The sequence below is a fragment of the Microcaecilia unicolor genome, chromosome 4 (assembly GCF_901765095.1).
Source record: "Microcaecilia unicolor chromosome 4, aMicUni1.1, whole genome shotgun sequence".
Taxonomy (NCBI): Eukaryota; Metazoa; Chordata; class Amphibia; order Gymnophiona; family Siphonopidae; genus Microcaecilia; species Microcaecilia unicolor.
Window position 1 is genome coordinate 92,072,883 of NC_044034.1, and position 24,912 is coordinate 92,097,794.

At 45.2% G+C, this 24,912-nt stretch overlaps 1 protein-coding gene across 3 annotated transcripts in view; it reads left to right on the forward strand.

The window, feature by feature from the left end:
* The window catches only part of RCBTB1 (RCC1 and BTB domain containing protein 1), a 156,960-nt gene that overhangs the window by 68,742 nt on the left and 63,306 nt on the right, over positions 1–24,912 (forward strand). For all 3 annotated transcript variants that reach the window (XM_030200461.1, XM_030200460.1, XM_030200462.1), the window contains exons 4-6: positions 7,264–7,430; positions 16,058–16,216; positions 24,434–24,541. In XM_030200461.1, the coding sequence (XP_030056321.1) occupies positions 7,264–7,430; positions 16,058–16,216; positions 24,434–24,541 (434 nt within the window). The remainder of the gene's footprint in view (positions 1–7,263; positions 7,431–16,057; positions 16,217–24,433; positions 24,542–24,912) is intronic.

Sequence of the window (24,912 nt, forward strand, 5' to 3'; positions counted from 1 at the left end):
CAGTATGGCTGTTCTTATGCTCTTACACAATCCTACTCCTACATGAACCCCACTACCTTCTCCCTTCTTTAATTCTCACCTGATCCTCTTTCATGTACCCTGCCCTACCCACTGCTTGATCATCTTGTGGATCAAGGCTAAAAATATCTAAAAAAAAAAAAAAAAAAAATCCATTGCAGTTAGGCTTGCTACCCCTTTTAAGAGTGGTGGAGCAGTGGTGGCTGACAGCTTGCTTGGTGGTTTTTTTGCTGTAGCTGCAGAGAGTCACAGTGATATGTGAGGGGGGGCAGCATTCTTTTGGATTATGGGGGTCTCTGGAAATAGGCCACATTGGTAGCATTGATATGAGCTGATGAGTACAGTGCTGATGGGGCTGGAGGTAATATTTCATCTGCCCTCCTGTATGATCCTCCTACTCACCCTTATAAGTACATAAGTAATGCCACACTGGGAAAAGACCAAAGGTCCATCGAGCCCAGCATCCTGTCCACGACAGCAGCCAATCCAGGCCAAGGGCACCTGGCAAGCTTCCCAAACGTACAAACATTCTATACATGTTATTCCAGGAATTGTGGATTTTTCCCAAGTCCATTTAGTAGCAGTTTATGGACTTGTCCTTTAGGAAACAGTCTAACCCCTTTTTAAACTCTGCTAAGCTAACCGTTAATCTTTATCCATCTTCTCCCTTTCCCATTTCAGCTAGCATGAGGAGCAGTGTTCTTGTGTCTGCTGCATACTCTCATCTTCCCCTCTTGTGTTTGAAAATGTACAGTGCTGGTGGAGCCTTCAAAAGTATGGAGCTCTATGCATTCATTCTTAGCTGTCAGAGGAGGCTGCAGACATAATATGAAGCCCCATTCTGCTCTTGTTGGTGAGAGAAAAGGGGACAAGAGCATCAGACTGGGACTGTTGCTAGCATGGTACAGTGAGCACTCTTCTGTGGCACATTTAGTGAGAGGCAGTGCTTAGAAATTTGCAAATTCATACACGTGGATGTTTTCCATCATATGGTGCTTCTAGGTTGAAGTACTTCATGTTATCAGTATTTTTTTTAACTCCTGGGTTTACTGGTTCTTGTTTTTGTCCATGTATGGAGTAGTTGGGGGTGGGGGGTGGGAGCATTGATGTTGCTGTAAAATCAAATAAACTAACCCCCCCCCCCCTATTTCCAAAAGCCGCATGGCTGTGTCGGCATTAATGTACCGGAAGCCGCTAGCACGTCTTTGTAAATGGGGTTAAACTCCCAAATGCATTTTGCACTAAGGTTCACTGTTGCCAAATACTGCAACACATCCCTTGCTATTGCACACTAGAAATCCCAGTTATTCCAAGTAGCCCATAGAGGGAAAACTAATTTGCAGCTACAGAGGGATTTGTTTAATAGCGGAGTGACTTTTTTTTTCTATGATGAGATGAGAGCTGGCATAGTTTAAAGTACATAAGTAATGCCACACTGGGAAAAGACCAAGGGTCCATCGAGCCCAGCATCCTGTCCACGACAGCGGCCAATCCAGGCCAAGGGCACCTGGCAAGCTTCCCAAACGTACAAACATTCTATACATGTTGTTCCTGGAATTGTGGATTTTTCCCAAGTCCATTTAGTAGTGGTTTATGGACTTGTCCTTTAGGAAACCGTCTAACCCCCTTTTAAACTCTGCCAAGCTAACTGCCTTCACCACGTTCTCCGGCAATAAATTCCAGAGTTTAATTACACGTTGGGTGAAGAAACTTTTTCTCCGATTTGTTTTAAATTTACTACACTAGTTTCATCGCATGCCCCCTAGTCCTAGGATTTTTGGAAAGCGTGAACAGACGCTTCACATCCACCTGTTCCGTTCCACTCCACTCATTATTTTATATACCTCTATCATGTCTCCCCTCAGCCGTCTCTTCTCAAAGCTGAAAAGCCCTAGCCTCCTTAGTCTGTTATCCTTTTGTCGGGGTCTAGGATTTTTTCAAATGTCCAGTAATGTGCTAGTTTACATAAATTTTCACTTTTTGTTTGTCTCTGTTGTATCTATTAAATTTTATTTACTGTTCATTGCAGTTTTTTTTAAATGTCTATAAAATTTAAAATAGAACACATGCTCTTGCTCTTATGTCTACATTTCCAGTAAACATGAAGTCACTACAGGGTTCCAACACTTGATTAATACAAGGTGAAAAGGCTTAGTAGTTTCACAACAAATGGCAGGAAAAAGGACATTTCCCTGAATTACAAGGATGCACTATGTGTAGGTGAAGCATCTTCAGTTCATGATCATTGTCTTGTGATCTGCAAAGCTTGCTTCCCTTTTTCTTCTGAGCACTCTTCCCTCTCTTGATTTTTATCCACATTAGTTTTCAGTGTAGCTTGAGGAGGTGGACATGTTGTATACTTCTGTTAATCATTTGCTAGAGATTCACTTCCTTTTAGACATACTGTTTGCAGTAAATATTTTATGCTGTGGTATTGGAGACACTCATAAACAGTCCTGTGTGTTCCATTGAATGGTCTGTGGCTGCTTATATTGGTAGTAACTTAACTGTAACAGCCAAGATGGTGAAAGTATGATGGATTTAGATTTGTTAGGAAATGGGCACCATTCTGGGAAAGGGGGAGCTTGTTCCAAGAGGATGGACTCCACCTTAACCGGGATGGAACCAGTCTTCTGGTGCTAGCTGGGGAGGAAGCTGACAGTCGCCCAGGAGCGCATGGTTCGATATGGAGTATCTTCGAAGGATACTATTGAAACAGAACATTTAGGGAATCCCAATAATGAGGTTTCAATAATGGTGAAAGAAATCCATGAGTGTTTAATGGGAGAACAGAGTAAAGGATGCACGTTATCCCTGTCAACTTCAAAGCACCTTGTAGGTGCTAGGAAAAAATACAGTTTGAAGTGTCTATATATAAATACTAGAAACCTAAAAAATAAGATGGGAGATTTGGCATATATAGCACTAAATGAAGAGGTAGATATAATAAGCATCTCAGAGACCTGGTGGAAGGAGGATAATCAATGGGACACTGTGTTATCAGGGTACAAATTATATCTCGGTGATAGAGTGGATCAGATTGGAGGAGGGATTGTGCTATATGTTAAAGAGGAAATTAAGTCAAACAAAATAAATATTCTATGTGAACCAGCAGCATGAAATCCTTGTGGATAGAAATTCCATGTGTGAAGGGTAAGAGTATACTGGAAGGGCTGTACTACCTACCGTTCGCTGGGACAGAATGAAAAGATGGATGAACAAATGTTTACAGAATTTAGGAAAGCTTGCAAATTGGGCAATGTTATAATAATGGGTGATTTCTGTTACTCCAATATTGACTGGATAAATGCTACATCAGGGAATGCTATGGAGGTAAAATTCTTAGATGTAATAAATTACTTCTTGTTGGAGCAACTGGTCCAAGAACCGACAAGAAGGGGAGCTATTTTAGATCTAGTCCTTAGTGGAATCCAGGGCATGGTACGAGAGGTAATGGTGTTGGATCCACTGAGAAACAGTGATCATAACATGATCAAATGTGAGCTGATATCTGGAGTGAAGTCACTAAGAAATGTCCTGTAGTAGCATTCAGTTTTCGAAAGAGTGAATGACAAAATGAGGAAAATGGTTGGAAAGAAGCTAAAAGGTCGGCCACAAAGATTAGGACTTTAAATCAGGTATGGAGGTTGTTTAAAAATACCATTGTGGAAGCCCAGACCAGATGTATTCCACGTATTAACAAAGGTGGAAAGAAGAGCAAACTACAGCCAGTTGGTTAAAAGGTGAAGTAAAAGAGGCTATTAGAGCCAAAAGAGCATCCTTCAAAGAATGGAAAAAGGATCCGAATGAAGAAAATAAGAAGCAACATAAGCAGTGTCGAGCTAGATGTAAAGCACTGATAAAGAAGGCTAAGAGAGAATATGAAGAAAAACTTGCTGTGGAAACAAAAACTCATAGTAACACCTTTTTCAGGTGCATCAGAAGCAGAAAGCTTGTGAGGGAATCTGTGGGATCGTTAGATCATGAAACAGCAAAAGGGGCACTCAGGGAGAACAAGGCCGTAGCGGAGAGATTGAATGAATTCTTTGCTTCGGTCTTTACAGTTGATGTATCTGGATTTTCAGAAAGCTTTTGATAAAGTTCCTCATGAGAGACTCCTGATAAAATTAAAAAGTCATGGGATAGGAGGCAATGTCCTTCTGTGGATTATGAATTGGTTATTGGACAGAAAACAGGGTAGGATTAAATGACCACTTTTCTCATTGGAAGAGTGGATTGCCACAGGGATCTATACTGGGACCAGTGCTATTTAAAATATTTATAAATGATCTGGAAAATGGAACGATGGGTGAGGTGATTGAATAGTTTTGTGTCATCTGCAAATTTAAAGTTGTCAGAATGTATGCGGACAAATGCAAAGTAATACACATTGGGAAGAATAATCCAACAATACGCTGAAATTTTCTGCCCAGTGTGCAATAGCAGCCAAAAATGCAAACAGGATACTTGGAATTATTAGGCAATGGATGCAAAATAAGACCAAGAATAGTATAATGCCTCTGTATTGGTCCATGGTGCAACCTCACCTTGAGTAAACATAGTAAACCTAGTAGATGACGGCAGAAAAAGACCTGGACGGTCCATCCAGTCTGCCTAAGAAGATAAATTCATATGTGCTACTTTTTTATTTGTACTGCCCTCTTCAGTGCACAGACCGTATAAGTATGGCCAGCCCTATCCCTGCCTCCCAACCACCAGCTCTGGTACAGACCCTATAAGTCTGCCCAGCACTATCCCCACCTCCCAACTACCAGTCCCGCCTCCCACCACCAGCTCTGGCACAGACCGTATAAGTCTGCCCAGCACTATCCCTGCCTCCCACCACCGGCTCTGGCACAGACTGTATAAGTCTGCCCAGCACTATCCCTGCCTCCCACCACCGGCTCTGGCACAGACTGTATAAGTCTGCCCAGCACTATCCCCGCCGCCCAACCACCAGCCCTGGCACAGACCGTATAAGTCTGCCCAGCACTAGTCCCGCCTCCCAACCACCAGCTCTGCCACCCATTCTAGGCTAAGCTCCTGAGGATCCCTTCCTTCTGCACAGGATTCCTTTATGTTTATCCCACGCATGTTTGAATTCCGTTACTGTTTTCATCTCCACCACCTCCCGCGGGAGGGCATTCCAAGCATCCACCACCCTCTCCGTTAAAAAATACTTCCTGACATTCTTCTTGAGTCTGCCCCCCTTCAATCTCATTTCATGCCCTCTCGTTCTACCGCCTTCCCATCTCCGGAAAAGGTTTGTTTGCGGATTAATACCTTTCAAATATTTTAAAGTCTGTATCATATCACCCCTGTTTCTTCTTTCCTCCAGGGTATACATGTTCAGGTCCGCAAGTCTCTCCTCATACGTCTTGTAACGCAAATCCCATACCATCCTCGTAGCTTTTCTTTGCACCACTTCAATTCTTTTTACATCCTTAGCAAGATACGGCCTCCAAAACTGAACACAATACTCCAGGTGGGGCCTCACCAATGACTTGTACAGGGGCATCAACACCTCTTTTCTTCTGCTGGTCATACCTCTCTCTCTACAGCCTAGTAACCTTCTAGCTACGGCCACCGCCTTGTCACACTGTTTCATCGCCTTCAGATCCTCAGATACTATGACCCCAAGATCCCTCTCCCCATCCGTACCTAGCAGACTCTCACCGCCTAACACATACGCCTCTCTTGGATTTCTACTCCCTAAGTGCATCACTTTGCATTTCTTCGCATTGAATTTTAATTGCCAAACCTTAGACCATTCTTCTAGCTTTTTCAGATCCTTTTTCATGTTTTCCACTCCCTCCGGGGTGTCCACTGTGTTACAAATCTTAGTATCATCCGCGAATAGGCAAACTTCACCTTCTAACCCTTCGGCAATGTCACTCCCAAATATATTGAACAGAATCGGCCCCAGCACCGATCCCTGAGGCACTCCACTACTCACCTTTCCCTCCTCCGAGCGAACTCCATTCACCACCACCCTCTGGCGCCTGTCCGTCAACCAGTTCCTAATCCAGTTCACCACTTTGGGTCCTATCTTCAGCCCATCCAGTTTATTTAAGAGCCTCCTGTGGGGAACCGTGTCAAAAGCCTTGCTGAAATCTAAGTAGATTACGTCTATAGTCCACGGTTCAATTCTCCGGTCACCCAATCAAAGAATTCAATGAGATTCGTTTGGCACGATTTCCCTTTGGTAAAACCATGTTGTCTCTGATCTTGCAACTCATTTTCTTCCAGGAAATTCACTATCCTTTCCTTTCAGCATCGCTTCCATTACTTTTCCAATAATCGAAGTGAGGCGTACCGGCCTGTAGTTTCCAGCTTCTTCCCTATCACCACTTTTGTGAAGAGGGACCACCTCCGCCGTTCTCCAATCCCTCGGAACCTCTCCCATTTCTAAGGATTTATTAAACAAATCTTTAAGAGGACCCGCCAGAACCTCTCTGAGCTCCCTCAATATCCTGGGGTGGATCCCATCCGGTCCCATGGCTTTGTCCACCTTTAGTTTTTCTAGCTGTTCAGTTGCGTTCAATTGTGGTCGTCGTATCTCAAAAAAGATATAGCAGAATTAGAAAAGGTTCAAAGAAGAGCAACCAAAATATTAAAGGGGATGGAATTCCTCCCATATGAGGAAAGGCTAAAGAGCTTGGGACTCTTCAGCTTAGAAAAGAAATGACAGAGAGGGTTATTATTGAGGTCTATAAAATCTTGAGTAGTGTAGAATGGGTAGAAGTAAATCGATTTTGCACGCTCTCAAAAAATACAAAGACCAGAGGACAGTCAATGAAATTACATGGAAATCCTTTTAAAACAAATAGGAGGACACATTTTTTCACTCAAAGAATAGTTAAGCTCTGGAACTCGCTGTTAGCATATCTGGGTTTAAAAATATCTGGGTTTAAAAAAAAGGTTTGGACAAATTCCTGAAGGAAGAGTCCATAGTCTGTTATTGAGATGGACATGAGGGAAGCGGGATTGGTAGCATGGAATGTTACTACTAATCAGGTTTCTGCCAGGTACTTGTGATCTGGATTGGCCACTGTTGGAAGCAGGATACTAGGCTAGATGGACCATTGGTCTGACCCAGTATGGCTATTCTTATGTTCTTATGTGAGTTTCATGTATAGTCTATAGACCCTGTGATATTGATCTTTTCATTTACATTTTGGCAGTTCTTGCTGTTGGGGTGGACGTCCTTGAAAGATACAGCTGTGGGTTTTTGTTTTGGTGCAGATGGTGAGGTCTATGCTTGGGGACATAATGGATATAGTCAGCTTGGAAATGGGACTACAACACAGGGTGTCAGTCCTCTGCTGGTCTGCACTAACCTGCTGAACAAGAAGGTGCAGGAAGTAGCATGTGGGTCTCATCACTCTGCGACTCTGACATCTGATGGTGAGGTGAGTCTCATTCACTTTCTCTGCTTTCATTGCTACTGTGCACTTCCTTACTCTATTTTAATTTAAAGCAATTTTTATTGGGAAACAAACAGAACAAAGTACAGAGGGTTCAAGTACATTATGAAAACAGTGCTCTAGACAGGTGAACATACATACCCAAAACCTCAGTTCAAATTCACCATTTTGAAACACAAATCCCCCGCCCTCCCCAACTCCCAGCCAATCATAATTGCCACCTTTGGCCTGGTTTCTGATGTCCTCCGTTGATTTATAGAAAAAAGTTGTAAGAAATGACAAAAGAAAAATAGCAAACATAACACAATTCAAGAACCAAAAAAACAAAGAACCCCCCCCCCCCCCCACCACAATACCGTCCCTCCCAATATACATAATCAGAATAAAGCTCCTCCCTTGTGGTGTCATGTGCTGAATGTATTTATCCCAAATCATCATGAAGCATTTTTTGCATCAAAAAGAACTGCATGCCTCCCAAGCTTCTCATACAACTAGTTGATGGACTTGATTCCTCCACCTCCAATAAACCGGTGATTCATCAAATGTCCAGTACTTCAAAATGCATGTATGGGCCACTAAGCAAAGTTCCTAGAGTTCCCTCTGAGAGCTCCTGCCTTATCTAAAAGTGAAATGACAGGTGCGTACAAAAGAGTCCTGCCAGTTTGATAGACATATATTGGACAATAGCATTCCAAAATTGTCCAACCTTAGAGTAAGCCCAAAAGGAGTGGAAGAGAATATTATCAGAACTCAAGCATTTACCACATATAGGGGATTGTTACTGGAGAGAACTATAGAGCTGCACTTGGGTAAAATACGCCCTGTGTAGAGTACGAAAATAGCATTTCCTTAGGTCTGCATTAGAGGTAAGCCCCAGAAGACCTTTAAGATTATTAAGCATTTCCCAGTCCTCCAGGCTCTGCCCAATATCCTGTTCCCATCTACGTCTAACTTCTCCCATATCTTTGACAGCATCCAACTTGACAAGTGTTTTATGTAGCCCCAAAATTGAGACCTCATCCTCTGAAATATCAGTAAAAAAAAAGCTCTCAATTTGACCCTATTCACAGACCAAGAATTTGTCAATCTAAAGAAAAGATAGAATGTTTCAGCTGACACCAAACCCAATTCCCCACAACCTCAACCAGTAGGTCTCAGTAGCCATGGCAATATCCAATGAAAAAAGCCCCCCAACATCATTCCCTTGTTTCCCAAGTAAACTCCCCCCCACTTCAGCCCCTGTCCCTTTCCCCCACCTAAGCACCCTATCCCAAAATCCCCCATGAAAAACCCTAATGAGCCCCATAGATGGGGCAAGTCATTTACCAGCACCCTATTCCAATATCCCTCATGAAAAAACCCATGAGCCCCATAAATGGGGCAGGTCCCTTACCAACACCCTCCCCACTCCACCCATCAGAGAGATTCCAAAATTGTGTCTTATCTACTACCTACCTAAAACTGCCACCCAACCTAGTCTAGTGTGTGAAACGGCACATTGAACATGCAGTGTAAAGCAGTGAATCTAACCCAGGCCAACCCCAGCCTTTTTTCATTAGTGTCCCAAAAGAAAGGGAAGAATAGAGACCCCCAATACCCATACAAGCCTTGGAGAAAGAATATCAGGCCAAGGGCAAGGTATAGAAAACCAATAAAGCAAAGTATTGCTAAGTCAGGTAGCCTGTGCGACACCAGGGCTTGTGGGCTAAGCAGCACCAGCAGTGGTATAATATGAGAAGACTACTAAGAAAGTAACTAGCAGTCTTATAGCCCTGTTACAGCATTGAGATGTTTATAGTCTGCACTGTCAATAAATATAATTGAAAATATAAAAGAAATGTGCTTAACAGCAGTATCACTTCATACATATGTTTCTGGACCTATAGCATCAATAAGTAACGTAACTGAGAGCAAAAGAATGCACAAAATAATAATAATGCATATCAGACCTATTACAGCATAGAGATGTCTATTGTTTGCATGTTCAATAAGTACCATAACTGTAACCAATGACTAACATCAATAATAAACTGAAAACATGATAATATACAGAAGAACTCTATTACATCATAGGTACAGCCAGTATCCTGCAGAAAATAAAATGACCCAGAACCACCCTATTAACGGCATAGAGAAGTTCATTGTCCTGCAGCTTCAAGATATCAGAACTGAAAATAAAAATGAAATATGCAGAACCACACTATCCTGTCATATGTCCAGTATCCTACAGTTAAAAAAAAAAAAAAAAAATAATAATGACATAACTGAAAACAGAGAGTTGTGCAGTGTTGATTTGTCACGACTTAGAAATGTCCATTGTTCGGCAGCTGCAAGAAATGAGAGAACTGAAAATTTAAAAAAAACAAAAAAACCCCACAAGAAAGAAGGAAGGCTTAGCAGCTCTATGACTGCATGAAGTACCGAATCCAGCAAAGTGATGCTCACAGAGTGGCGGATCATGCTCAACCCACTGTCACTTGTATTCAGAATTGCAATGGAAGAGTACATTAGGTTGCTTACACAGTACATCTGGCTTTAGATGCAACAAAACAACAAGCCCCAACAGCAAAAGGGATAGGGACACTTCCTAAGGTGCCATAGGTGAAAAGACGGCCCAGCACCAACGAGGTGCTAAAGGGAGTCAAGGTTCCAACATCCCTTCAGCGTTGCCACAAAAGAGCAGTACGGGGGAGTCATCAATGTGGAGCCTCTGCTGGTTGCATCATTTATGCAAGGGACATTCAAAATAACTGTGCAACAGGCCCCTACACCGTAATGCCAGCATTTGACGAAGAGGTCAGCAATTGTGACAGGAAATCTTGTGCAGCAGTGTCAGCTGTATTTTGCCCCCATAAGTCACCCTTAATTGGGTGGGGTGCATAAGATCAAAACGAATCTTGCAGCCCAGCTGGGTGCAGAGAGGCGCAAAGCTGCATCTTTGGGAGGCCACTTTAGCTGAGTAATCCTGGAAGCATAAAATTCTGTGATTGTTGTAAGTAATTGATCTCCCACTGCACAGTGCCTGCAAAATGGTGACTTTATGTGCGTAATTAATGACCGAAAAGATGACCATTCGGGGTCTGGTGGTTGTAGCCTGACGTTGTCCAAGATGATGGGCATGTTCTATCCTGAAGGGTCCATGATCCGGCAACTGAAGATCTCTGGGAAACCAGGCCTCAAGGAACCCGATCAGTTCCTTCTCTTCCACCAATTCTGGTAAGCCCACCAGACACACAGATTATTGCATCTGGATCTGTTTTCAAGGTCCTTCAGCTTGTCCTCATATAACGAGATGGTCTTCCAGGTCACTTGTTCTCTGCTGATGCACCAGGTCTCTAATAGTTTCCAGGCATTCCTGCACCTTCTCCAGTTTGGTGTCTGGGGGAAGTAAATGCTTACCCAAGAGCAATTCCATTCCAGCGGTAACCTCGGTCATCTGTTTCTGTGGCCGAAATCCCTAGTCTCTACCAGCATCCTCCACCTTTCCACTAGTCATTCTCTCAACTCTCCTCACCCACAAATGCCTGCCTCCTTCCCACTCTGTCCTTGGTTCCATTAATTTCCATCCTACCAACCCTCCAACACAGCCATTTCTTCTCTCTACAATTTCTCTACATGCCCTTATCCCAGCATTCTATATTTCAAGGGTGGTTAAAACTCGGTTACAGTTTTGTTCTTGGTGTCTCTGCAGGTAGACAGTGCCAGGCATTCACCATCCCAAATATTTTCTGTGATAAGTAAAAATTTAACTTATAATGATGGAAACAAACTGCTAGAGTGGTTGCTCTGAAAATATTTGCGAAATATTGTTTAAATTGCCAAAACTCTGGTTAATGACATTTTCTATGTATACTTCCCATGGTCTTGTGGGCTGCATAAAATTCAATGATGGACTGCATTCAGCCCTCAGGCTGCGTTTTTCCACCCCTGATAAGCAGGGTTGTAAGATTAGACCAACAGCCATTATTTCTTTTCTCTGTTATTCCCCTACATGCCATTATCCCAGCATTCTATATCCATTTCAAGGGTGGTTAAAACTTGATCACAGTTTTGTTCTTAGTGCCTCTGCAGATAGGCTGTGCCAGGCATCCACCACCCTATCAGTGCTTTGCAACAAGAAAAGCCAACCATCAAAAGTACTCGCTGTGTTTTCAGCAAGCTTATTCTCAACTAATTACTCTTGTATTCTAATGTTTATTTAATCAACCTGAAATAATTTTGTACACAGGTGAATTCCACATATTTATTTATTAGGATTTATTTACTGTGTTTCTGAAGGAATTCACTCAAGGCTGTGTACAGTAAGAATAAATCAAAGACAATTACAGCAGTAAAAATATTCAAATAATGCAAAGTGTGGCATAGTATACTACTTACAAAGTCAACACAATATGTAATAGAACATTTTAATTGACAGTGTAGGGTATAAGGAAAGATGAGACATATAGGTAAGAGAGTAAGAGGAGTTAGAAAATAAGGCGACTAATTTAAAGAAAGTTGCACATGAGGTCAAGAGATGGTTAACATATAGGTAGACCAACAACAGAACGAAGCACAAAAGGGCCTTCAGAACTGAAACAATGGTACAGTCTTTATTGCGAATGATCCGACACAGGTTGTGTGTCAGCGCTTCACAGCGCCTGCCTCAGGGGTCAATAGAAGTAGTCTGAGTGTTAATGTACCAATTGAAGAACCATATAAGACTCCTCAGTAAATGATATTGGACGCTTCAGTAAAAGGTATCAGACGCTCTAGAAAAGTTGCAATGGGGTGCTAAAAAAAACCACCAAAAAACACCCCATTGCAGCTTTTCCAAAGCGTCCGATACTTTTTGCTGAAGTGTCCAATATCATTTACTGAGGATTCTTAAAGACAATTGGTACATTCACACTGAGACTATTTCTATTGACCCCTGAGGCAGGCGCTGTGGAGCGCTGAAACATGGCCTGTGTCAGGTCATTCGCAATAAAGACTGTACCATTGTTCCAGTTCTGAAGGCCCTTTTGTGCTTCGTTCTGTTGTTGTATTCTGTGTGCTGTTAGACCCTCTCTTTTTTGTGGCTTAACATATAGATAGGTAAGAGGAGTTAGAAAAAAAGGTAACTAATTTAAAGAAAGGTGCACGTGAGGTCAAGGAGATGGTTTTGATGCTTTTCCTATCCCACTGAAAAATGCCAAGGATGGGTTACAAGATAACATTTACAATAAACACATACAATTTAAAACGATCAGCATTAGCCGTGAAGGCTTGGAAAAACCATCACTCATCTCTGAATATGACCAATAAGCAATGGATCTACTCCTTCAGATCCTGCTGGGTCCTTGTGACCTGGATTGTCAGTCGGAAAAAAGATGCTGAACTTAATGAGCTTTTGGTCTGGCCCACTATTGCACATTTTATAGTTGAGATAGGTACCACATGATTCTAAGCACAGGAGTTTAGGTACTGCAGGGTTCCCACTCATTAAGAGCTGGATTGTACCGACTGGAAAAAAAACAACTGTTTTGTGTCAGTGGGAGAAACAGCATGGAAGAAAGACATTTGGGACAAGAAAATCATGGTTGAGAGGGCAAAATGTTCTGGATCCATGGTGAATTGATGCCTAGAATTTGTCATGCCCTTCTGTAATGCTTTCTGGCTGGTTCTTATCAGGATGCTGACAACCCCCAGCCACAGCGAGTGCTGTGCAGTGCCGGAGAGAAAGACTTACCAAGGTTTGTCAGCAAAGCATATGAACCTCACAGAGATGTGGAAAAAGCAGTACACCAAAGGCTCATGTTAAAAAAAAATATATATACCATTCCTCTCTTCCACCTCCAAAAAAACATACCTGTTTAAAGCATGTGATGTAAGCTCTTGTATGATGTACTCTAACATGGCTCCTCACAGCCAGACGTGTGATGAAACTGAGCTCCGGGAGAGACCTGTAGCCAGACCTGGTGTTCTGAAGACGCTTTGATGCATTTTGGCATCTGTAGTGCTTGTTGCAAATGACAGAAGCAGGATAACATATACCAGTATATATTGGAATTTCAGTTCAAGTATCAGTAGTTAAAAAGAAGGTATGATCATGTGTTTGGCCTTCGGTCTCATGCATGTATGTACAAGTGTCAGTGCGCCAACTGAGCGGGAAAAGAAAGAATGCTGGCATTAGTGAGCACTTTTGGAATTGTATGGAGGGGAGTTTTGGTGGGATGATTTTAAATAGAACATGAACTATGCATCTAAATAATGATGGCTTGAGGGGGTGATCAGATTGTTGCAGTATGATTTCATCCTTTTTATGTAAGATTTTTCACAAGCAGCATTCAGTTGTAATGGTGCATATGACTCAGTCTTTCAGATTTTCAGAAAGCTGTTTGATAGTGTCACATGATAGATTACTACTGGTTTGAAGCTAAATGTAGAAAGGTTGTTGGGCAGATAAGAAATTTGTTCACGTCACTGATGGGAGCATTTCCAAGGAAGTAAAGCCAAACAGTACTACTACTACGTATCATTTCTAAAGTGCTACTAGACGTACGCAGCGCTGTACACTTGAACGTGAAGAGGCAGTCCCTGCTCGACAGAGCTTACAATCTAATTAGGACTGACAAACAGAACAAACAAGAGATAAGGGAATATTAAGGTGAGGATGGTAAAATAAGGGTTCTGAACCAGTGAATAAGGGTTAGGAGTTAAAAGCAGCATCAAAAAGGTGGGCTTTTAGCTTAGATTTGAAGACGGCCAGAGATGGAGCTTGACATACTGGCTCAGGAAGTCTATTCCAGGCATATGGTGCAGCAAGGTAAAAGGAACGGAGTCTGGAGTTAGCAGTGGAGGAGAAGGGTGCAGATAAGAGAGATTTACCCGGTGAATGGAGTTCCTGGGGAGGAATATATGGAGAGATGAGAGTGGAGAGAGGTACTGAGGAGCTGCAGAGTGAATGTGCTTATAGGTCAATAAGAGGAGTTTGAACTGTATGTGGAAACGGATAGGAAGCCAGTGAAGTGACTTGAGGAGAGTGAGGAGAGGGCTAATATGAGCATAACGACACTGGCGGGGAATATTAGTTGTGCAGAAGAATTTTGAACAGATTGAAGAGGAGAGAGATGGCTAAGTGGGAGACCTGTGAGAAGCAAGTTGCAATAGTCTAAGCGAGAGGTGATAAGAGTGTGGATGAGGGTTCTGGTAGTGTGCTCAGAAAGGAAAGGGCGAATTTTGGTGATATTATAGAAGACTGAACAGGTGTAGTGGCAGCCAGTCAGTGTATTATAGACATAGAAGCCTAGAGAATTGTAGGCAAGTAAAGACCATATGTCCTATCCAGTCTGCCCATCCATGCCATCCACGCTCTCCGTCATGTCCTTAGAGATCCGACATACTTGTCCCAAGCTTTCTTGAATTCAGATATTTCACCTCTTTTGTTTCCCTCACCTCCACTTTGTCTGCCCTGTTCCATGATTGGTTACAGCTTTCCATTTGTTAAAAGCCCCAGGCCATAACATACTGTATATTAGCATGGTAGTGCTGCTGGAGAACATCACCCATTTTGCTTCCTGTTAGCCCCATCTCCTTACCTGAATGTCCCACGGGTACTGTGCCAATAATGGCAGGTGGGACTGTAGTGCCAGTGCGCCAAGAAACTTTCTCACTTTTTCCTGACTTTTGACTCCGTTAATCTTTAATCATTCTTCCAGTGAATGAAGCATTGGTATACTTTGCCTGTTTACTTTGTAGGGCACTAAGGGTAAAGAAGTCATATTGGCAGCAGAGGGGAGGGAGACTAATTCAGCATTTGCATTCGCAACATTTGGGGGGGGGGGGCACCACCCACCATGGCCACCCCAAACAACGTCTATGGAATGAAGATCTGTTTTTCACAAATAGTGTGGTTTAAGAAAATATTATCTGCGTGTTGAGTGCACCTATGTACCAAAGTATTTCAAGCTGAATAACATTTTTATTTTATTTAACTGGAATACAAGTGATTAGTTGAGAATGAGCTTGCTGAAAACACAATGGTACTCTTGATGGTTGGCTTTTCTTGTTGCAAACCACTGATAGGGTGGTGGATGCCTGGCACAGCCTATCTGCAGAGGCATTAAGAACAAAACTGTGACCAAATTTTAACCACCCTTGAAATGGATATAGAATGCTGGGATAAGGGCATGTAGAGGAATAGTAGAGAGAAGAGATAGCTGGATGTTGGATTAATCTTAGAACCCTCTATATCAGGGGTGGAAGCCTGAGGGCTCAATGTGACTCATCATTGAATTATATGCAACCCACGAGACCATGGGAAGTGCACACAGAAAATGTCATTAACCAGAGTTTTGGCAATTTTAAACACTTTATTTCACAAATATTTTCAGAGCAGCCACTCTAGCAGTTTGTTTCCATCATTTTTAGTTAACTTTTTACTTATTTATCACAGATATTTGGTGCTCTGTATATTTCTGGTTCCAACATTATGTTGTGGCCCTTCAAGGATAGTACTGACATTTTCTTAGGTCTATCCTTCCAGTGAGCAGTGAGTAAGTCACTGTATAGTGACAGAAGGCACAGAATTTAGTCCATGTTCAGATGTTGTAGATGAGACTGTATTTTTGAAATCCCTTGTCTTTCTACAGGTATATGCCTGGGGTTATAACAACTGTGGTCAGATTGGATCAGGCTCTACAGCAAACCAGCCGACTCCTCGCAGAATAATAAATTGTTTACAGACTAAAGTTGTCGTTGGCATTGCTTGTGGGCAGACCTCTACCCTGGCTGTGATAGACAATGGTGAGGTAAGAGCCTTCTTTGCTAACCTTGGTAATAGCCACTGCAGTAGTGCTATTCATTTGGTAAATCCTTTCCAGGATTGAGGAGGAAGATTCATTACTGGAGTATTGACCCTTTCAGGAGCTTCTCAGTAACAGATGTTGAATTCCCAACATAAGGTCATAAGCTGCAGAAGTCCTTTCCAAACATCTGAGAGAGTGGTCATCCATGACTGCCAGGATTTTCCTCCTGGGACTGTGGTAGTGTCTGGATTGGTCAGGTTAGCTATGATGCTAGCTTGACCTATGCCAGCATGATTTAGTGCTGTCACTGGTCCTTGGTTATAACATTTTACATTGGTCATCAATTTCCAAGCAAAGAAAGTCAATGTTCTGATTTTTTTTTCTTTTTTTAAGGGATTATCAGAAACAAATTCATTTTTGAGACCTTTGGTACCTCATGAGGCAATTGGGCCTTTGAGAATGTCCTAGCAGAGTGTGCTGAAAGTGCTTTGCTGTGGCTAGTTTGTCTGTCACTACATCATGTGTGTATGTTCATAAGCAGCTGCCTACCCTGTGGAAAAAGGTGCCCGGAGAGTTGAGGTTGGTGACAGAGGTGCACTATTTTAGAAAGCAGCTTAGTCTGGATTTTTGGGTGATTAAATATGAACTGATCATGTTGATTTCTGTAACAGACGCAGAGTTTATTGCTTTGTCCTTTCATTATTTGTGAGTTGTATTTCTTATTTTTTGTTCATTGTTTAGTACTGCTTTATGGATGGGTAGCTTACTACTCCATTTTAAATAAAGAAGAAAGATACAGCTAGGTCCAGTGATCTGAGATTCCACTTGATAAAAATGTTTACCTGACTAAACTGTTCCAGGATTTTGCTTTCTGGGGTCCTTTTACTAAGCTATGGTAAAAAGTGGGCTGTGGTAATGTGGACATGTGAAATTGGCACGCACTGGGCCATTTTTTACCGTGGTTGGGAAAAAGGGCTTTTTTTTAATGGGGGGACAGTAAATGGTTGTGTGGTAAAATCAAAAGTAACGAGGCTATTTACTGCCTGAGCCCTTACTGCCATCCATTGACCTAGCGGTAAGGTCTCATGTGATAATTAGGCAGTAAGCAACAATGTGGCTGCACTGCCGATTATCGCCAGGAATGCCCCCATGGTAGAAAATAGAAAATAATTTCTACCGCTGGAAATGGTGTGCACCAACTTTGAAACTACCACAGGGCACCCATGCTACCCCTGTGGTAGTGCAGATTTGGCACACACTATCTGCACGTTAGCCCTACCGCTGCTTAGTAAAAGGGCCCCACTGTTGATAAAGATGCCTTAAAGTCTGGTCCATGTTTTAATCATTTTTGAATGTTACCTCAATTGTCCGTACCTTTTAGAAAGGAGATGGTATGCTTTATTGGGGGGAATGATTTCTTTTTAGTCATCAGGTTTTGGTTTTTTTTACTTAATCAAAATCTAATAATAATGGGACTATATAATATACACACTTCTGCCTATATAGTATATATTTCAAGAAATGGAACAAAATACGATCTAAAATATTATAAACAAACAACAATGTAAAGTGAATGGTGCTCAGAATCTACCGATGTAAGATTCTGAGCACCATTCACTTTACATTGTTTGTTTTTATTGTTTTAGAATGTATTTCTTTTTCCATTTTTTTGAAATATATTAGATTGTTTAGCACAATATTTTATTCCATATCATCAAGCTGATCAATCCATAGACTGGTGGGTTGTGTCCATCTACCAGCAGGTGGAGATAGAGAGCAAACTTTTGCCTCCCTATATGTGGTCATGTGCTGCCGGAAACTCCCCAGTATGTTCTCTATCTCAGCAGGTGGTGGTCACACACAGCAGCAGCTCTGGCTAGGCCTCCAAGCCTAATTCTTAGGTTTTGTTGAGTGCCTGGGGTTGAGGGCTCTTTTGAGCAAGTGCAAACCTGGTGGTGCCAGGTCCCTCCTTTTCTCCCCCCTCCCGCTGGCTCCGTTAAAAAAAAAAAAAAAAAATTTTGAACGTCCTTAAAGGCATTTATTTCGACGTTTATTTAAACGTTTATTGCAGCTACTCACTGGGACACCAGGTCGTTACAGCTCGGAGCTGCAAGCAGGTAATTTTTACCTTTTTATAGCGGGCAGGGGGTTCCCCGATTCTTCTCCTCGTGGCATATGGCGTCGGAGGGCGAGGGCGCAAAGAGTCGCTCCCCAGATCGCTTGAGCGCTTCTAGAGGGGATGCGGGGGTCTTAAAGCCTGATTCGCCCTTGTTGGGTGACAGTTTCGTGACCGATGAATGTCCCGGTCCTTCCTCCGGCGTGGCGGTTTTTCCCGCCATAAACGCCCATCCCCCGCTCCTCGCCTCCGCCATCTTGGCCGGCCACGCGGCTCGGACGGCTTCTTCTTGGGCTGCCCTTGAGGTTGGAGACATTACTGCCATGAACGCCCTTAATTTGGGCGACGGCACAAAAACGGCTAAAGTTAAGCGCCGTTCTTCCCGCGCGGCTCCTTCGCGGAGTGTCGCGCCGGACGCCATTTTGGATGCGCAGCATGTCTCTCCCCCGCTCTTGCGAGCGCCGGTTGAGGGTGCGTCTAGGGTTGTAGCCCAGGCTGCGGAAGTGCACAGTCTGGGGGGTTTCTCCCCCGAGTTTGTTTTGCTGCTGCATCAGGCCTTCCTTATGCAAAACGCTGCCCCTGCTCCCTCGTCTGGTAAAGAGGTTGAGGTTCCCAGAGGTAAACGCCCTCGGGTTGATTCCCAGGCCTTGGAGGACTTTGTCTCCTCCGATGTAGATGAGGGCAGCGTATCTGAGTTCTCCCAACGGTCCTTTGCGGATTCCTTGGAGGAGACGGATCCCCGCTCGGATGGAGCGGATGACCCCTGTGCAGCGCGGCTTTTTAGCTCAGAGGATTTGTCCAACCTGTTGATACAGGCCATGGACACTTTGAAGATTTCCTCCCGGAGGACGTCTCTCCCTCAGCCCCTGTTGGCTCTGCCATTATGCTGGGGACGAAGCGCCCGCCTAGAACCTTCCACGTGCATGATGCCATGCACACCTTAATTTCGGCTCAATGGGATGTCCCTGAAGCGAGCCTTAAAGTGGCTAGGGCTATGTCCCGCCTCTATCCTTTGACTGAAAGTGAACGTGAGGCCTATCTGTGGCCTACCGTGGATTCTTTAATCACTGCGGTGACTAAGAAAACGGCGTTGCCGGTGGAAGGTGGCACGGCCCTAAAGGACGCCCAAGACAGAAGATTGGAGGCGGCCTTAAGGTCGTCCTTTGAGGCGGCTGCTTTAAGTTTGCAGGCCTCAGTTTGCGGCTCCTATGTGGCCAGGGCGTGCCTGACTATGGTGCAGCGGGCTTCCCCCTCGGATCATTCCTTGAGGGCTGATTGGCCGGCCCTGGTATCGGGCTTAGCCTATTTGGCAGACTTGCTGTATGATGTCTTGAGGGCCTCAGCTAAAGGCATGGCTCAGACAATCTCTGCGCGGCGGTGGCTTTGGCTGAAACATTGGTCTGCTGACCACGCCTCTAAATCCCGCCTGGCTAGATTGCCTTTTAAAGGCAAGCTGCTCTTTGGGGTCGAGCTGGACAAAATCGTGACCGATCTCGGCAAGTCTAAGGGCAAGAAGTTACCAGAGGTCAGGGCTCGGGCTAGTACTCGTCCCGGTACCTCCAGAGGACGGTTTCAGGAAGCCCGTCGGTACCGCCCGGGCAGGTCGGGTTCCTCTGCCCTCTCTTCCTTTAAGAGGAATTTCTCCCCCAAGCAGCATTCCTTTCGCAGAGACCGCCGTCCCGGAGGTGCTCCCTCCGGTCCTCCCCCAGGGTCTCGTACCCAATGACGGGGCCTTGGTCCACGCCCCAGTGCAGATTGGAGGACGGCTGTCCTCGTTTCTGGGCGAGTGGACCACAATAACTTCAGACGCTTGGGTGCTGGAAGTCATCAGAGACGGCTACAAGCTAGAGTTCTGCCGACCCTTAAGAGACGGGTTTGTACTCTCTCCCTGCAAGTCTCCGGTCAAAGCTGTGGCAGTGCAGCAGACTTTGGACAATCTGATCCGCCTGGGTGCGGTCGTTCCGGTGCCAGAAAGTCAGCTTGGCAAGGGGCGTTACTCCATTTGCTTTGTGGTACCAAAGAAAGGAGGTTCTGTCCGGCCTATCCTCGACCTCAAAGGGGTCAATCGGGCCTTGAAAGTGCGGCACTTTCGCATGGAGACTCTCCGCTCTGTTATAGCGGCAGTGAAGGCAGGGGAGTACCTGGCATCCTTGGACATCAAGGAAGCGCATATTCCCATCTGGCCTCCTCATCAACACTTTCTGCGTTTTGCAGTCCTGGGCCGACACTTCCAGTTCAGAGCCCTCCCGTTCGGGTTGGCTACTGCTCCGCGGACCTTTTCCAAAGTAATGGTGGTCATCGCGGCCTTCCTGCGAAAGGAAGGAGTACAAGTCCATCCTTATCTGGACGACTGGTTGATCCGAGCCCCCTCTTATGCAGAGTGCGGCAAAGCTGTGGACCGGGTAGTTGCTCTTTTGAGCTCCCTGGGATGGATCATCAACTGGGAGAAAAGCCAGCTGCGCCCGACTCAGTCCCTGGAGTATCTGGGAGTTCGATTCGACACCCAAGTGGGCAGAGTGTTCCTGCCAGACAATCGGATTGTCAAGCTTCAGGCTCAGGTGGACCAGTTCCTAGTAGCCTCTCCTCTTCGGGCTTGGGACTATGTGCAGCTGTTGGGCTCTATGACGGCCACGATGGAAGTAGTGCCCTGGGCCAGGGCTCATATGAGACCACTACAACAATCTCTGCTGCAGCGCTGGACTCCGATGTCGGAGGATTATGCTGTGCGCCTTCCCTTGGACCCAGCAGTGCGCAAGGCGCTGAGCTGGTGGATGCAGACAGACAAGTTGTCTGCGGGAATGCCTCTGGTGACCCCGGAGTGGATTGTCGTCACGACGGACGCCTCTTTGTCGGGCTGGGGAGCCCACTGCTTGGGAAGGACAGCGCAGGGGCTCTGGTCTCCTGCAGAGGCAAAGTGGTCTATCAACCTCCTGGAACTCAGAGCCATTCGGTTGGCGCTTTTGGAGTTCATCCCGGTACTGGTGTTGAAGCCGGTACGGGTCCTGTCGGACAATGCCACGGCTGTGGCCTATGTCAACCGCCAGGGAGGTACCAAGAGCGCCCCTCTAGCCAAGGAGGCTATGATTCTATGCCAGTGGGCAGAAGCGAACCTGGAGCAGCTGTCAGCGGCCCACATTGCCGGAGTCATGAATGTCAAGGCGGACTTTCTCAGTCGCCATACCTTGGAGCCCGGAGAGTGGCAGCTATCTGCTCAGGCGTTCTTGGACATCACGAAGCGCTGGGGCCAGCCGAGCCTAGATCTGATGGCGTCATCGGCCAATTGCCAAGTGCCGCGCTTTTTCAGCAGAGGACGGGACCCTCGATCCCTGGGAGTAGATGCTCTTCTCCAACAGTGGCCGACTCAAGAGCTTCTCTATGTGTTCCCGCCCTGGCCCATGTTGGGCAGGGTGCTAGACCGGGTGGCAAAGCATCCCGGCAGGGTAATCCTGGTGGGTCTGGATTGGCCCAGACGTCCCTGGTATGCGGACTTGATCAGGCTCTCAGTCGACGATCCTCTGCGACTGCCAGTGGAGCAGGGCCTGTTCCATCAGGGTCCCGTGGTGATGGAGGATCCCTCCCCCTTTGGTCTTACGGCCTGGCTATTGAGCGGCAGCGTCTGAGAAAGAAGGGCTTCTCAGACAAGGTCATCGCCACTATGCTGAGAGCGAGGAAGCGCTCTACTTCTACTGCTTACGCCAGGGTTTGGCGTATATTTGCAGCGTGGTGTGAAGCAGGCTCACTTTCTCCCTTCACTGCTCCAATTTCTTCAGTGTTGGCGTTCCTGCAAGAAGGTCTGGAGAAAGGCCTGTCTCTGTTCCCTTAAAGTCCAGGTAGCGGCTCTGGCTTGCTTCAGGGGCCGCCTGAAGGGTGCTTCCCTGGCTTCGCAGCCAGATGTGGTGCGCTTTCTCAAGGGAGTTAATCACCTGCGCCCTCCTCTGCACTCAGTGGTGCCTGCGTGGAATCTCAACCTGGTGCTAAGAGCATTGCAGAAGCCGCCTTTTGAACCCTTGTCGAGGGCATCTCTGAAAGACCTGACGTTGAAAGCAGTCTTTTTGGTGGCTATCACTTCAGCCAGAAGAGTTTCCGAGCTCCAGGCGCTCTCATGTCGAGAGCCCTTTCTGCAGTTCACTGAGGCAGGAGTGACTATTCGCACAGTGCCTTCCTTCCTGCCCAAGATTGTTTCTCGCTTCCATGTGAATCAGCAGCTCTGTCTCCCTTCCTTTCGTAGGGAGGACTACCCAGAGGAGTACTCTGCTCTTAAATATCTGGATGTGAGACGAGTCATCATCAGATACTTGGAAGTGACCAATGAGTTCCGGAAATCGGATCATCTGTTTGTCCTGTTTGCAGGTCCTCGTAAGGGTCTGCAGGCTGCTAAGCCTACAGTGGCAAGATGGGTCAAGGAAGCCATTGCAGCGGCTTATGTGGCCGCGGGGAAGGTGCCGCCTATCCAGCTGAAGGCTCACTCCACTAGAGCTCAGGCGGCCTCGATGGCAGAGGCCGGGTCCGTCTCCTTGGAAGAGATATGCAAGGCGGCAACTTGGGCTTCGGCTCATACATTCTCTAAGCATTACCGCTTGACTGTGGCTGCACGGGCGGAGGCCCGGTTTGGAGCTTCAGTGTTGAGGTCAGGGATTTGAGTGTCCCGCCCTGGGTGAGTACTGCTTCGGTACATCCCACCAGTCTATGGATTGATCAGCTTGATGATATGGAAGGTAAAATTATGTATCATACCTGATAATTTTCTTTCCATTAATCATAGCTGATCAATCCATAGTCCCTCCCAGATATCTGTACTGTTTTTATTCTGGTTGCATTTCAGGTTCAAGTTTAGTCTTCAGTTACTTCAGAAAGACTTCGTGTTCAAGTTTTTTCACTTGGATTCTTCAAGAGTTGAGACGAGTTTGTGTTACAGTGAGCTGCTGCATTCCTCTCCCCTCCGTTTTACGGGGCTGGATTGAGATTTAAATTCTGCCGGCACTCCCTCCCGCTTCGTGCGGTTGTAGGGCAGCTTTGTACCCCTCCCGCTTCGGAGGTGTTAGGGTCAGTCAGCTCCTCCCGCGGTTGCGGTTGCAGGATAAGCCAGATCCCCCCCCGCATCGGCGGGTGTGGTGTCCCTCCCCCGCTCCGCGGGGATGAGCTGGACGGATTCCCCTCCCCCATTTGTGTGGGGATGAGCTGGGTTAATTCCCCTCCCCCGTTTCGGCGGTGGTGAGCTGGGCAGAGTGTCCCTTCGTGGGTGTAATTCTCTAAGTGCTGAGTCCTGCGGATGGAGCTTTGATATCGACATACTGAGGAGTTTCCGGCAGCACATGACCACATATAGGGAGGCAAAAGTTTGCTCTCTATCTCCACCTGCTGGTAGATGGACACAACCCACCAGTCTATGGATTGATCAGCTATGATTAATGGAAAGAAAATTATCAGGTATGATACATAATTTTACCTTATTGCTGGTACTTCACTTGTGCATTCCAAATGCTAAGTTTCTCTGAGGCAGATGAATTGTACACAAATATACTAAATGCATGTTGCTCAGCCCCCAGGCTCTAGCAGAAGATATAAGAATTGCGTTACACCAAGAGTCTAGTAAAACCACAACAGCACAAAATGGAACATGGCTACAGCATTTGTACATTTAAGTGTTGATGCAAACTGAACTGTTTTGACTTTCTCACTGTGCTTTTTGAGACTATGGAATCTGTGCATTTGCAATACTGACTAGTCTCTCTTATAAGAGAGCTCTATTCATTGAGGAGTCCGAGTAAGACACATGGCTGTACATGGCACGTGTGGCAGCAAGGAGCATAAGGCTTCCTGTAATCATTCCTCTGATCACTTTCTTCAGCAGTGCCTTTGCTAGCCATTCTCTCTACTTGAAAGGAGAGAGTTGCAGAGCCATTCAGGGCAGGTCTTTGATGATAACATTTTTGTCACTAGCATTTGTCCTCAATGTGATTTTTATTTTTCTTTAAGAAAGTTGATTACTGAGTTTTGAAGAAACATTTTGATACATTTTTTATAAATGACTGTGCAGTGTCTTGTTTCACATTTTGTCATAGGTTACACTCTGACAATTTCGTTTTATTTCTTCTTATGATAAGGTTTATGGCTGGGGTTACAATGGCAATGGCCAGCTGGGACTGGGCAATAATGGAAACCAAATGACTCCCTGTAGGGTGGCAGCATTGCAAGGAATGTGTGTGCTTCAGGTAAGTGTCTGCACAGGGTGGTGGTGGTGGTGGTGGGGTGTACACACTTTCATGGATGCTTCTGTAATGCATAGTTTCTTTCTTCCTGCCTGTCTATATTACTTAGGCAAGGCCATTCTAAAGTTATCTCTATTACAGTGATCATTTCCAACCTGCCGGGTTATTAGCTCAGTTGCTGCATTTGTTGCTGTAACGTGACTCTGGAGAAAGAGCTGCAGATTGATGCAACTTGACTGTTTTCCCCTCTGTGAGGTGTTAATTTCAGCTGCCAACAGTGCACTTACGTTGCTAGATGCAAAGGGTAAATCCATGCCGATGAACACACCAGATCCATGAATGCCATATATTCTGTCCGGTTTGAACTGCATTAT